This window comes from Callorhinus ursinus, unplaced genomic scaffold (assembly GCF_003265705.2).
Source record: "Callorhinus ursinus isolate GAN/ISIS: 27379988/994484 unplaced genomic scaffold, GSC_fseal_2.0 scaffold74, whole genome shotgun sequence".
In the NCBI taxonomy this organism is placed as follows: Eukaryota; Metazoa; Chordata; class Mammalia; order Carnivora; family Otariidae; genus Callorhinus; species Callorhinus ursinus.
In genome coordinates, this window is record NW_027397136.1 from 721,069 (window position 1) to 737,173 (window position 16,105).

The 16,105-nt window shown below is 39.1% G+C and overlaps 1 protein-coding gene across 2 annotated transcripts in view; it reads right to left on the minus strand.

The window, feature by feature from the left end:
• Positions 1 to 16,105, minus strand: part of CECR2 (CECR2 histone acetyl-lysine reader) — a 173,345-nt gene that overhangs the window by 41,295 nt on the left and 115,945 nt on the right. For both annotated transcript variants that reach the window (XM_025851891.2, XM_025851890.2), the window contains exons 3-6: positions 6,654 to 6,837; positions 5,344 to 5,483; positions 3,054 to 3,158; positions 992 to 1,041 (exon numbers count right to left, since the gene is read on the minus strand). In XM_025851891.2, coding sequence (XP_025707676.1) covers positions 992 to 1,041; positions 3,054 to 3,158; positions 5,344 to 5,483; positions 6,654 to 6,837 — 479 coding nt within the window. The remainder of the gene's footprint in view (positions 1 to 991; positions 1,042 to 3,053; positions 3,159 to 5,343; positions 5,484 to 6,653; positions 6,838 to 16,105) is intronic.

Genomic DNA, 16,105 nt, shown 5'->3' on the forward strand with positions numbered 1-16,105 from the left:
AGTCGTTGGGCATCTGCCTTCGGCTTGGGGGTCATGATCCCAGGGTCTTGGGATTAAGCCTCGCCATGGGGCTTCCCGCTCTGCGGGAGGCCTGATTCTCCACCTCCCACTCCCCCTGCCTGTGTTCCCTCTCTTGCTGTGTCTCTGTCAGATAAATACATCTTTTTTTTTCTAGGAAAAAAAAGGATTTTAAAGTTGATAATGTATAATTTTGATTTTCCTGTTACTACCATTTACACCTAAAAATTAAGAATGCCTAAGAGCAATACAAATCTAACTATTGTGACCTTTGTAATTACAGATTTTAATATCCTAGAAATGCTTAAATACACTTTTTATTCAAATGGTTTTGATTTGAGCTTCTGCAGAGTATTCCTTGTCTCATTTATGTTGACATACTGTAAAGTGGTACTACCCCCTCTGCCAGTTTTATGCAATTTGGATTAAAGAACTGAAATCTAGCTTAGGAAACCAATACACTCCCTTACACAGCATTTTACATTAAAAAGCTCTTTGAGAAGCTGCTCATTCATCCAAGTGTTTGGTGTCCATCCTACTGTGCCAAGGTCAGAGGACACAAGGGAAGATCTCCAGTTATCAATGAGATGGAGAAACGGGTACAGATGAAGTGTGACAGAGAGAACTGAAGAAGGGCACGGAGGCTAACGAGGCTATAGTGCATTCATTTTTTTTTTTTAAGATTTTATTTATTTTTTTGACAGAGATACAATGAGAGAGGGAACACAAGCAGGGAGAGTGGAGAGGGAGAAGCAGGCTTCCCGCCGAGCAGGGAGCCCAATGTGGGACTCGATCCCAGGACCCTGAGATCATGACCTGAGCCGAAGGCAAATGCTTAATGACTGAGCCACCCAGGTGCACTATGTTGCATTCATCTTAAATGCTCTGCAGGACTCTGAAAAGTGAGTTCCCACCATAATATAAACCAATCATGTTTACTTAATCTTTTCTAAACTCCAACAAAAGTCATTACCATTTCTTGTCAGTGGTTCAGATGCCAAGGAGTTTTCTTCCTGCTTTTCACTGAAAAACAGGAAAAGGAGGAACCAATTAAAACAAAGACACGTCCAAAATTGTTCTGTGCTTCCCCCAAAAGTTAGACCCAATTAATGTAATACAAGGAGTGTGTTTGTTTCAATGGGACAAAGTTACTCTACTGAGTAAAGGAAGACTAGAATGTAGGGGTGTTGGTACAGAGGGGGAAAAATGATAATATAGGAACCCAATGTAATGGTAACATCCTATATAACAGGAAAATAATAGGTTTCAAAACAGCTTTTTGGAAATCAAACAGAGGAGTCAAGTGTTAATAGTTAAATACCCCCCCCCCAAACTATAGGGATTCTATATAGAGATGTCCTCCTCCCTGATCAGGGCTATAATGAAGCTAAGGCATATTTAATTTAACCTCCTGTAAGGCAGTGGTTAAGAACACAGGTTCTAATGTCAGACTGCCCCTATCAAGGCTTGCCTCTTACCATGTGACCTCAGAAAGTTAATTAAATTTCCTGTAAAATGGGCTATAAATAATGCCTACCTCACAGGGATATTGAAGATTAAATTATAAATTTCAAAAGTGTTCAGCACAACAGTGTTAAGTATCATTGCTGTTTGTATCCCTGAATCGTGTAGGTCATTCTCTATGGTCTTGTTTGTTTTCAATTATCTTTAGCCGTACTGTTCCATAGAACGTTCTGTGAGAATGAAAATGTCCTGTACTGTCACTGTACAACATGGCAGCCATGAGCCACAGGTGGCTACTAAGTACTTAAAATAAGGTTGGTATGACTGAGGAACTGAATTTTAAGTTTTATTTAGTTAAAAAATATATAAATACTGTACTGGATATGGAGCTCTACAGGATAAAATCACCAGTAGAGGGTAGTACAAGTCCACATAGGCTTAAAATGATTCTATATTCCCAATGCTGAGGCACCTTAATTGTTAGTACTTAACAGGGAAATGAAGATAGGTAAACCTAAAACAGCTTTCTGAATCTCTAAGAAAAATGTAGATTGCTAACAAAATCCTGCAACAGATGTCATGTGTACAGAACATGATTATAGGACATTTCTCACAAAATGGATAGGAGGAAAGCTATACTCTGTAGTCAAATTTCTGGAAAGTTAAGTGAAACACTGATTCTTAGGTTAAAAAAAAAAATAAAATCCTGACTGATTTATTTATAATCTGATTCCTAGAAACCAATACTTCTTAGCACTTAATAAGCAACAAGAAGAAATCTGGCCTACCTCAAGTATTTAGATTTAGTAGTTCTACAATTTAGAGGGAAGAAGTGGTTTGTTCTCTGTTACTAGAAATATTAAGAATATGACCTAACTTCCAGAAAGTGTATTTACACAGTATATGCCAGATTTTCAAAATTCTTGTATTAAGATACATGTGGTAGAATTTCCTAAAAGATCATGCATTATGTATAAAATACAACTTCCCAAATGTAATAGAATCTTTTTCCTTGCTAAAGTTAAATATAAAATAGAGTATAAAACTAAGATCTTACCTGTTCTTTATTGTAGGAAAATGTATTCTAAATTCTAAATACAATAAAGCATATCTGCTACTAAAATCTGCTTATAGGGAAAGAATTAACTCCTAAAATTATATGTGATATATAATCCTATTAAAATGCTGATTATTAGGGTTAATCAAAATTAACTTGCTCTACAAATGTGTGGTTAAAAAAATGTGTGGTATAAACATATTGAGCACTTTCTGTGGGTCATAACAGTTTTCAGTCTGTTACACTATCACATTCATTATCCTGTTCAACCTAAGCCTTATTATTAGTAGTATGCTTACTGTCTAATAAAAGAATAGCCTTAGAGAGGGTAGGTCATGCAGACAGGACTTCCCTAGAACATTTGGTAATTTCATGAGGATTGAGACCCAGGTCTCTATAATCTAAGTCCCATATCCTTCCCATGGCACAAGCAGGGATGAAAGTACAAGTGAAATTAAGGTCCCTTCTAAGCATGCGGGTTTATGACTGGCACAGACCAACATGAATGTCTTACCTCACTATAATCTCCTCCTGTACTTTCTTCCGTTTGGGGGGTCTTCCTCTTCTTTTTCCTGTTTTCCCAGGAACAGTGGACACATTTTTTTGTCCTTCACTTTCCCTAAGAAATAGTATATTAAATCAAAATGTTCTGTAATAGAATTGATGTGTTATATATGCTTTTTAAATTAGTAACTACAGTTTTTCTGGTCATGAGTTCACAAAAAAGGATTAAATGCAGTGGTCACAGGGAAAGAGCAGGATAACTCCCTGTCTTCCCCTATTAGCATGTGCAACCAAGGAAAACTCACACTTTACAGTGTTAAAATCTGAGTATGAACTAACACTTCCCTAACAGCTGACAGTACTCCCAGCAATAATGAAGCCTAAATAAAATAAGATGGCAGCATCATCCTGGCATAGTATGGAAACAAGGTCTCCTCCTCAGGAAGGCGCCCATCTCAGGCCTTAAGGTCCTTCTGGTCCTATGCTGATGCAGTAGATCATTAATTCTAGTAGAAAAAAGGAGTCCTCAGGAACTGATTACAAAAGGACAAGTGCTGCCGGGAGTGACTGCACCGCTGGCGACATGCTGTAGAGAGCGGTCCTTGGTAAGGGCACAAGGACTCCCCAGGCACCTCAAATCAAGCACCTCATCTCCAAACAACAGATCTTTCACCACTCTGATAGCAGAGGCTATGTTACGAATTCTTTTTTATTTTTATATGAAACAACTCCTGGCCAACTCTTGACAGGCATGCTGTTGTATCTAATTCCTTCATAAGAAAAAAATTACATCACTGTAAAATTGTGATGTATTATTTTAAAATTTTTAAAGGTTTTATTTATTTGAGAGAGAAAGAGATTGAGAGACTGAGAGAACGAGTGGGAGGAGGGGTAGAGGGAGAAGCAACTCCCTGCAGAGCAAGGAGCCCAATGTGAGACTCGATCCCAAGACCCTGGGATCATGACCTGAGACAAAGGCAGATGCTTAAGCAACTGAGCCACCCAGGTGCCCTCTGATGTATTTTTGTTGTTGTTGTTGGCATAAGATTTTTCTACATTTTTTTTTTATTTTATTATGTTATCACCATACATCATTAGTTTCTGATGTCATGTTCCATGATTCATTGTTTGCGTATAACACCCAGTGCTCCATTCAATATGTGCCCTTTTTTTTTTTTTAAAGATTTATTTATTTATTTTGAGAGAGTGAGAATGAGAGAGAGAGAGAGAGAGAGTACATGAGAGCGGGGAGGGTTAGAGGGAGAAGCAGGCCCCTCACCGAGCAGGGAGCCTGATGCGGGACTCGATCCCGGGACTCCAGGATCATGACCTGAGCGGAAGGCAGTTGCTTAACCAACTGAGCCACCCAGGCGCCCCAATACATGCCCTCTTTTTTTATTTAAAAGATTTTATTTATTTATTTGACAGAGAGAGACACAGCGAGAAAGAGAACACAAGCAGGGGGAGTGGGAGAGGGAGAAGCAGGCTTCCCCACAGAGCAGGGAGCCTGATGCGGGCCTCGATCCCAAGACCCTGGGATCATGACATGAGCGGAAGGCAGACACTTAACCGACTGAGCCACCCAGGCGCCCAATACGTGCCCTCTTTAATACCCATCACCAGGGTAACCCACCCCCCCACACCCCTCCCCTCTAGAACCCTCACAGTTTGTTTCTCAGAGTCCATAGTCTCTCATGGTTTGTCTCCCCTTCTGACATCTCCCCCTTCATTTTTCCCTTCCTATTATCTTCTTCTTCTTCTTTTCTTCTTCTTCTTCTTCTAACATATAATGTATTATTTGTTTCAGAGGTACAGGTCTGTGATTCATCAGTCTTACACAATTCACAGCGCTCACCATAGCACGTACTCTCCGCAATGTGTATCACCCAGCCGCCCCATCCCTCCCACCCCCCACCACTCCAGCAACCCTCAGTTTGCTTCCTGAGATTAAGAATTCCTCATATCAGTGAGATCATATGATACATGTCTTTTTCTGATTGACTTATTTCGCTCAGCATAATACCCTCCAGTTCCAACCACGTTGTTGTAAATGGCAAGATTTAATTTTTTGATGGCTGCATAATATTCCATTGTATATATTTACCACATCTTCTTTATCCATTCATCTGCTGATGGACATCTTGGCTCTTTCCATAGTTTGGGTATTGTGGACATTGCTGCTATAAACATTGGGGTGCACGTACCCCTTCGGATCACTACATTTGTATCTTTGGGGTAAATACCCCCTCTGATGTATTTTTGTACAGTATCTATTACAACCCTAACCTCAAAGATTGTACCTGCTCAACGAGAGTTCTCCATTGGATTTTCCTTGCACTGGGTCCTCCTTATACATTCGTGTTCCATAGAAATACCAATAGAGTGCCCCAGAATTGTCTTCACCCAATGGTTCCACACGGAGACTGTCTGCATCCAAACCCTTGGTAGAAGAAAAGGGAAAAGAGATTTGGGGAAATAGGAAACAAAACAAAACAGGAGAAAACTAAAATGAGGATTCAAAACTTACACTCAGATGTACCTCATATTTTAAAATGCCTAAGCATCTTATGCAGCGTTCAGTCAGGGTATATGAAACACAAAGAGAATGGGACGATGGTACCTTCTTTGAAGAGCAGGATATGGAAATATTTCAAATACTTCCCATCCCCATAATTGCCCACATTTCACCAACAAAACAAAACAAAAATCAAAAAGGAATTTTGATGAACATATTATATATTTGGTTTGGACTTATGTGTGCATCCACAAAAGGAAAGACAATTACAACAGAGTAGAATCCAATGTTGTAAAAGCTATGTCCCACGTGAGCCTCTACTGTAGCTCCATCATAATCTATAGTAACCTCTTATTCTAGCTGAGATCCAGCAATACACCTCCCAATTTACCCCAGGGTCTGACCTATTTTGGCCTTCCCACTGCTATTCAAGAACTTGAGTTCTCAGCAAAGACTGTGCTTAAATTGCACAATGATTTTATACCATGTCCATGAGAGGGCTGAACTGAGAAGTCATCAACACATTTAATAATTTTTGACTGAATAGGATTATATACTGACCTTCCCATGAGTGAAAAGCAATAGCCCACACCCTCCCTCTGAGATAGACTTATAAAACAGACAACAGTAGAGTAACAGGGAAGATATCTACATCCTCCCTCTCCAACACATTTTTTGAAATGTATGTGTATGTATGTATATAGTAAGGATGAACCTCACTCACATATCAGTTAAGTCCTTGTAGTTTTCAATATTTCTATTATGCTAAATCAAATTTTAGACCTTGGGGAATAAAATCCAGTGGCTAATTTAGTTGCAATTTTGGCTGATGACAGGGAGAATAAATGGGTGCCTCTGTTCCTTTGTCAGCTGCAACTCAACCATGTAAAGGAAGACAAAACCAAACTAGAAATTAAACCAAAATAACCACACAGTCCTCTATGTAAATGTATGGCTTGGATTCCTTTGGCTACAGTGGTCACTGTATACATTTTTATTGTCAATTAACTCTGGCTTTTTTAAATATCTTCAGATTTTATATCCTGATTACTGGCTTTTTTGTTGCTCTAGGAAAAGGGCCTGCTAGTTAAGCACCTTGAGAAGATCGAAGACATCATCTGCATCTAGCCGATAATCACAAAGGCGGTGCAGGATTTCCACACGAGTGCGAAGGGGCAGGTCTTGGAAACTGGCTTCTCTCAGAGGGTTGGGCTTCCCTTCTTCAAGCTCCCAGCGGTAGTTGATGATGTCCTCTAGGTAGCTGTGGAATGTCTGAGGCCTAACCAAATGGCCCCAAACACAAAATACATTAATATAAAATACAGAGGATGAGTGGGAAAAGTGTAGAAAACAGATGGTTTTACAGCTGACAAATCTTAAACAGAAAGCAGGAAATAAAAAAGCAGTAATAGAAAGGGTCTGAAAAACCCTATGAAGCTTCATGTTATTATATTATCTACTTGGATGGAATGTTGTCAAATTCCAAAGAAGATAAATATGTTAAGAGGGTTTCTCACAGGATAGATTGTTTTACTTTAAACCACAAACAGCATATTCTGGTGAATAGATAAACGTTTTAATAACCAATGCTACAGATTGTGAAACTGAGGCAAGTCTTACCTTTGTTCATACAATTAAAGAGACTATACAGTTTGAATGGACAGCAGTTCAAAACTAGGTCCACAACTGAGATGGGAAACGAAAAAAGAAACTCAATGTTTGCCTAACCTAATTAATTATATTTCAGGTTAAGAATTAAAGGTTGAAAAATGTTGTCTAGATTACAAGGAGCTACTCCAATATGCAACTATAATTTTATATAGTGTTATATAAACTTTAAGGCTTGTTAAAAAATACTGTATTCTAAATTTTGAAGATTTTTTTTTTTTTAAGATTTGATTTATTTGACACAGAGACCGTGAAAGAAGGAAAACAAGCAGGGGGACTGGGAGAGGGAGAAGCAGGCCTCACGTGGAGCAGGGAGCTTGATGCAGGGCTCAATTCTAGGACCCTGGGATCATGACCTGAGCCGAAGGCAGACGCCCAATGACTGAGCCGCCCAGCCGCCCCATGAAGATTAATTTTTTCTGTTACTTAAATTTGTCCTAATTAGTTTGGCAATTCTACAACTTCATTTGATTAGTACCCAAATGTACCTTGTATATAATAAAGAGCTGTTTAGTTGTTAGATGGTTATTCTTTCTCTCAACTATTTTTTTTTTATAAAGATTTTATTTATTTGAGATAGTGAGCAAGTGAGAGAGAGAGCATGAGCAGGGGGAGGAGCAGAGGGAGAGGGAGAAGCAGACTCCCAACTGAGCAGGAAGCCCAATGCTGGGCTCAATCCCAGGACTCCAGAAACATGACCCAAGCCAAAGGCAGACACTTAACTGACTAAGCCACACAGCAGCCCCCTCTCTCTCAATTATTAACAAATCTGGGTACAATTTCACCTATTGCGTGACTTAAATTTTTTTTTTCTCACTAAGCAAGGAGCTCTAAAGAAGCTATATGTCAATGTAATTTTAAAAAGAGGCAGGTACCATGTTGACTGACAATCTGTGGTAGTTATATTTGTAGAAAAAAATCAGAGGAAATATTTATGGGAAAAATCAAAGGGGCTTATGCAAATAAGAAATTAAACATTTTGATTTTCAAAGAGAGAAGAAACTACTTCCTTACTATTGATACATCAACTGGGGAAAATGTGAACGTGTTAGCTTATCAAAATGCAGCATAATACCTCTGAATATCAAGGCTCTCACAAATTTGATTTGATTGCAGCATTCACATTCAAAGCATGAGCCCTGGCATATGAATACCTGCCTTGAACCTTAGTGGGTTTGGACTGGCTTCCTCTCTCCATTGCCTGTGAAGCTGGTGCTGCCCCTTTGAGGGAGGAGCTGGGCAAAGAAATTGGCGGTAAAAAGCAGACAGTGTGGCAATGGTGAATTTGAAAATAAAATGGGGTGTACTTTTTTAAAAAGATTTTATTTATTTATTTGACAGAGAAAGGCACAGCAAGACAGGGAACATAAGCAGAGGGAGTGGGACAGGGAGAAGCAGGCTTCCTGCCGAGCAGGGAGCCCAATGTGGGGCTCGATCCCAGAACCCTGGGATCATGACCTGAGCCGAAGGCAGATACTTAATATGACTGTGCCACCCAGGCGCCCCAAAATGGGGTGTATTTTTAAAATTGTTTTTTAGTAATAAGGAGTATGAAGACAACTGCTCTTTGGTAATAAATCCCTTTACCACATACTGTCTATACTTTCTAATGCACACCAAATACCCCAAATAACAAGGCATGTTTTTCTTGCAGTAGAATAAAATATGGAATCTGTGATATTGAGATAACTTTAAGAATGGCAGCTTCACTGGGAGATATGACAGGACAGAGGCTAGGCCAGGCTAGGGATAGGGAAAGTTCTAATTCCAGTGTGAAGCAAAGGAAGCCCCAGCATACCCGTCCTGCAAACACTGAATGTGTATAAACAGTGTTGTTCTTTGTGCCTACAATCTGTCTGAAAGCCTCTACTTGTCTCAAAGAAGTGCATGTTTGAGATTCCTTTCCAATAGCCCTATTATCCTACTCAGTTTCAATTACATTGCTTTGGCTAAAGGTTTTCTTAAGACATCTCCATACCACCTTACCAAGAGATACTTGAGGGCTTAGAATTCAAGATAATTCATTTTTATTGTACAGAGATAAACCTCCGCATATAAATCTACATCCCTTTCTTTAAACATCAGAAATTCAAAGGGGTAAAAATACTTCCAAGGGCATTTGAAACAAAAAGGCTGCAGGAAGCCAAAAATCAGGCTAACACTTTCTACTTGGTGGTTCTTAATCTTCTATATGACATAAAGCTCTTTAAGAATCTGATTAAGACCATATACTATCTCACCCTGAAAAATGAGCACACACACCATTTTGTGTGCACTTTCAGATTTTGCTACTCAAAGGAAGCAAGGGGCACTATGCTGCTGAAGACTGCTAGAATATTCCTGACTTATTCATCTATACGGCTCAGTGCAATTCTCTCTTAATGACTTAAATACCTCTCATCTTTCTGAAATTATTCTGAATTATGTCTCAGAATATGGTTAACAGAAAGATCAAACTAACCAAAGTTTCTGAACACATCCAGTTTCACTTTGTTTCTTGTCTGGAAAAGTTTGAAATGCTCTAAAATCCCTTCTATTCCTTATAACTTGTGCATGAAAGAGTGAGAGGGAGAGAAAGGGAATATGTGATTATCACCTTTCCAAACTCCCAAAGTTAGCTATTTCTTAACCCAAGCAATATGCTTCAGAGAGTACATGCTTCTGCAGGTGAGATCAATGTTGACAAGGATGGCATGACCTCAGTAAAGTATGATAACACAAGTCTCAGGTGGCTGGAGCTGGCAGAACTCTTGATGATGTAACCTATATTAACTGATCTGCAACCTATACTAAATGATCACAGTGAAAAGAGACTCTTGAGTTCTTTGAGGCATGTGTTGGTTCTTTGAGACATGAAAGGGTATCCATAGTCTACTTGCAGGGAAACAATTTAGACATGTCATCATGGGTAGCACAATGGAGACCCAAATGAAAAAATTACATTCCTTCCAACTATTTGTGAAGCAGATGAAATATGTTGAACAGTTTTGGCCACATGTGTACATGAGCACTGAAGTGAGAAAAAGATTTTGGTTCCAAGTGAAGCAAGAAGTAAAAAGCTCTATAAGAATATCTGATAAAGTGTTTACTCCTAAAGACCATAAAAAGACCCAGAACAAAAAAATTTAAGTAACATCTCTTCTCTAGGGCCGTATAGTGGCTGCTGTAGCCAACACATCCTAAAATCAATATGAAGCCAGGATCAGTTAAAAATCAGGGTAATTTTTTTTTAATTTTATTTTATTATGTTATGTTAGTCACCATACATCATTAGTTTTTGATGTAGTATTCCATGATTCATTGTTTGTGTATAACACCCAGTGCTCCATTCAATACACGCCCTCCTTAATAACCATCACCAGGCTAACTCATCCCCCCCAGCCCCCTCCGCTCTAAAACCCTCAATTTTGTTTCTCAGAGTCCATAGTCTCTCACGGTTTGTCTCCCCCTCCAATTTCCCCCCCTTAATTTTCCCCTTCCTACTATCTTCTTCTTCTTTTTTAACATATAATGTATTATTTGTTTCAGAGGCACAAGTCTGTGATTCATCAATCTTACACAATTCACAGCGCTCACCATAGCACGTACCCTCCCCATTGTTTATCACCCAGCCACCCCATCCCTCCTGCCCAGCCCCCACCACTCCAGCAACCGTCAGTTTGTTTCCTGAGATTAAGAATTCCTCATATCATTGAAATCATGATACTAGTCTTTCTCTGATTGACTTATTTCACTTGGCATAATACACTCTAGTTCCATCCATGCGGTTGCAAATGGCAAGATTTTGTTTTTTGATGGCTGCATAATATTCCATTGTATGTATGTATATAATATCACATCTTCTTTATCCATTCATCTGTTGATGGACATCTTGGCTCTTTCTATAGTTTGGCTACTGTGGACATTGCTGGTATAAACACTGGGGTGCATGTACCCCTCCGGATCACTACATTTGTATCTTTGGGGTAAATACCCAGTAGTGCAATTGCCAGGTCGTATGGTAGCTCTATTTTCAACTTTTTGAGGAACTCCCAAACTGTTTTCCAGAGTGGCTGCACCAGCTTGCATTCCCACCAACACTGTAGGAGGGTTCCCCTTTCTCTGCATCCTCGCCAACATCTGTCGTCTCCTGACTTAATTTTAGCCGTTCTGACTGGTGTGAGGTGGTATCTCACTGAGGTTTTGAAAAATCAGGGTAATTTTAAATTAAAGGAAAATAGGAATAAAATATAAAACATATCTTAGCAGAGAAACATGTATATAATATAGATTTTATAGGTGTTTATGAATGCTTATTTTGGGTAACAGAAAAGTACTAAAAGTCAACTAGAAATCAATATGTAATCATCCTTAAAAAGATGAAATACTTTTTTGAATGGAAGCCACACGGGAAGCTATATACTATTGCTTTTAATTGGAAAACTGAAGTGTCAGGTGTAAGAGGTGAAAAGGTACAAGAAGAATTCTGAATAGTTGAGGCACTGGGTGGCTCTGTTGGTTGAGTGGCTGACTCTCAATTTCGGCTGAGGTCATGATCTCAAGGTTGTGAGATTGAGCCCTGCATGGGGCTGGGCGCTCAGTGGGGAGTCTTTTGGAGATTCTCTCCCTTTCCCTCTGACCTTCCCCTGCTTGCATGTTCTCTGTCTCTCAAATAGATCTTTAAAAAAAATCTGAATAGCTTCTGATAATTTAAGGATGCATACTGCTAGCTCTAGAACCACTAAAATACACACAAACACAAAACCAACAGAGGAAATAGAAATACTAACAAAAATAACCCAAAAAGAAAGCACTTAAGGGCCAAAAGTGGAACAAAAATCAGAAAGAACAAGAAAAGATGCTCAACATCATCAGTCATTTGAAAACACAAACCAAACCCACAATGAGCTATCACCTCACACCCGCAAGGACAGCGAAAATTAAAAGACAGATTATAATAATACTAGGATGTGGAGAAATTGGAATCCCATACACTGTTGGTGGGAAAAGTGAAATGGTGTAGCCACTTTGGAAAAGTATGGCAAGCTACTCAAAAAATTAAACACAGAATTACTATATGACTCAACCATTCCACTTCTAGGTATACACTTAAGAGAAATGAACAGGGTGCCTGGGTGGCTCAGTTGGTTAAGCGTCTGCCTTCGGCTCGGGGCATGATCCCAAGGTCCTGGGATAGAGCCCCATATCAGGCTCCCTGCTCAGTGGGGAGTCTGCTTCTCCCTCTCCCTCTGTGTGCTCACCCTCGCTTGCTCTTTCTCAAATAAACAAATCTTAAAAAGAAATTAAAAAAAAAATGAAAACATACGTACATACAAAAATACGTATACAAATGTGCATACATAGCAGTGTAATTTACAATAGCCAAAATGCTGAAACAATGCAACTGTCCATGAACTGATGGATAAATAAAATGTTTATCTAAATAAGAGAATATTTTCCAGCCATAAAAAGGAATGAAGTAGTTGATTCACACTACAACACAGAGAGCCTTGAAAACATTATGCTAAGTCAAAGAAGCCAGACACAAAAAGGCAAATATTGAATGATTACCCTTATAACAGATACCTAAAACAGGAAAAAATATAGTTAGCAGATTAGTGTTGCCTAGTATTAGAGGCTGGAGGAGATGGGGAGTGAAAACAAATATTACATGTCTTTTGGGAGTGATAAAAATGCTATGGAATTAAGACAGTGGTGATGATTACACAGTTTTGTGAATATACTATAATAATTGTACACTTAACAAAACAAAACACAAAGCCCAGAGGAACAAATAGAAAATCAACCTTACCAACAATTGCATTAAATGTAAAGGGATTAAACAGCCCAACTAAAAGGCAGAAATTATCAGACTGAGTGAAAAAAAACAGCACCAACTACAGGATATCATCTATAAGATACTATTTAAATATAAAAACACAAACAATAGAAGGATAGGAAATTAGAATGATAGGTATTAGGCAGAATGAACATTAATAACAAAGTAGTGTGAGGAAGACAAAAGGCCAATTCACCCGGAACACATAATAAGGCTACCTGTATTGTATCTAACAACAGAACCTCAAAATTCATGGAACAAAAAATGACAGAAGGGAGAAACAGACAAATCCACAAGTATAGGCAAATATTTTTAACATTTTTCTAATTACCAAGTAGACAAAACAACCCGTGAAGACACGGGGATCTCAAAAAATACAACATGACTTAATTGACATTTACAGAATACTATACACAAAAACTGCAGTATATTCTTCTCAAGTGCATATGAAATGTTCACTATGATAAACCATATGCTGGGACATAAAATAAGTCACAATAATCTTAAAAGATTGAAATCTCATAGTAGCATATGTGAACACATGGAAATTAGGAATCAAAACACTAAGATATCCAGAAATTAAATAACACACTTTTATAACCCAAGGATCATGGCAGAAATATGAAAATAAAGAACATGTTTCAAATGATAATGAAACTACAGTATATCAAAATGTGTGAGATGCAGCCAAGCACTGCTTAGAAGGAAAGTTACAGCTTTAAATACCTGAACTGAAAGGGCAAAAAGTCTCAAAAACAGTAGTGTCACTGAAGAAAAAGAGGAGCAACCTATAAAGCCAAAGTAAATAGAAGAAAATAATAAAAACAAGAAATCAATAAAGTGGAAAACAAGTGAACAGTAGGTCAAGTAAAAAGTTGGTTCCTTAATAAATGTTTGAAAACCTGCAGAGGGGCGCCTGGGTGGCTCAGTCGTTGGGCGTCTGCCTTCAGCTCAGGTCATGATCCCAGGGTCCTGGGACGGAGCCCCACATCGGGCTCCCTGCTCAGCGGGAAGCCTGCTTCTCCCTCTCCCACTCCCCCTGCCTGTGTTCCCTCTCTCGCTGTCTCTGTCAAATAAATAAATAAAACCTTAAAAAAAAAAAGAATAAAGAGGAAGAGAGAAACAACAAGTTATACTATCAGGAATGGGAAGTGGAGCTATCACTGCACATATTAAAAGAATAAGAGAATATTATGAACAGCATTATGGAAATAAATTTTACAACTTAGATAAAATAGACAAATTCCCTGAAATATGCCAAATAACTTACAAAAAAAGGACTTAAGAAATAGAACACTTGGATAGACTTCTCTATTAAAGAAAGTGAATCAATAATAATCAAAAGCTGGCACAAAGAAAACTACAAACCCAAAGGTTTTCAGTGGTTAATTCTTCCAAATTTTCAAGGAAATATTTTTATTTTATTTTATTTTAATCTTACTTGTCAGAGACAGATTGAGACAGAGAGAGAGAGAGCACAAACAGGGGGAGAGGCAGGTAGAAAGAGATGCAGGACTCGATCCCAGAACCCTGGGAACATGACTTGAACCGAAGGCAGATGCTTAACTGAGCCACCCAAGTGTCCCTAAAGGAAATATTTGAAACAAATCACACAAACTCTTTCAGAAAATAGGAGCGAACACTTCTCAATCCTTGCCCCAAAATCTGACAAAGATATACAGAAAATAAAACTAGACCACTATTCCTCATGAACATACACACAAAAATCCTCAACAAATTATCAGCAAATCACATTCAGCAATATGCAAAGGAGACAACACTTCATATTTAATGGTGAAACACTGAGTACTTTCCCCCTATTATTAAAAGAAGATACACTCATATGACCTCACTGATATGAGGAATTCTTAATCTCAGGAAACAAACTGAGTGTTGCTGAGGGGGGGGGGGGGGGGGGGAGGGGGTGGCTGGGTGATAGACATTGGGTAGGGTATGTGCTATGGTGAGCGCTGTGAATTGTGCAAGACTGTTGAATCACAGATCTGTACTTCTGAAACAAATAATGCAACATATGTTAAGAAAAAAGAAAAAGAAGAAGATAGCAGGAAGGGAAGAATGAAGGGGAGTAAGTCAGAGGGGGAGACGAACCATGAGAGACGATGGACTCTGAAAAACAAACTGAGGGTTCTAGAGGGGAGGGGGGTGGGGGGATGGGTTAGCCTGGTGATGGGTATTAAGGAGGGCACGTTCTGCGTGGAGCACTGGGTGTTATGCACAAACAATGAATCATGGAACACAATATCAAGAACTAATGATGTAATGTACGGTGATTAACACAATAAAAATTTAAAAAAAAGATACACTGAGGGGCACATGGGTGGCTCAGTCAGTTAGGCATCTGCCTTCGACTCAGGTCATGATCCCAGGGTCTTGGATTGAGCCCCATCTCGGGCTCCCTGCTCAGCAAGGGAGTTGCTTCTCCCTCTCCCTCTTTTTCTCACTTAGCTTGTGCTCTCTCTCACTCACTCTCTCAAATAAATAAATCTTTTTTTTTTTTTTTAAGAGCAGAGTGAGGCACAGAGGCGCTTGATCTGGGCACTCCAGGATCATGACCTGAGCCAAAGGCAGACACTTAACTGGCTGAGCCACACAAGTGCCCCAATAAATAAAATCTTAGGAAAAAAAAATATATATATTGAGTCTTGGCCAGTAGAATAATAAGACTAAAGAGGAAGTACAAGGGAAACAGAGTTGAGTGGAGGAAACAAAGCTGTTTTTAACTGCAGACTACATAAAAATCATCAGGAATCTACAACAAAACCAGTAAAACTAAAAAGTGAATTCAGGAAGATTATAAAAACATGGTCGGGGCACCTGGGTGGTCAGTAGGTTAGGTTTCCAACTCTTGCTTTTGGCTCAGGTCATGATCTCATGGGTGGTGATGGGCATCTGGGTGGCTCAGTAGGTTAAGCATCTGCCTCTGGCTCAGGTCATGATCCCAGCGTCCTGGGATTGAATCCCATGTCAGGCTCCCTGCTCAGCAGGAGTCTGCTTCTCCCTCTCCCTGCCCATGCTCTCTCTCTCAATCTCAAATAAATAA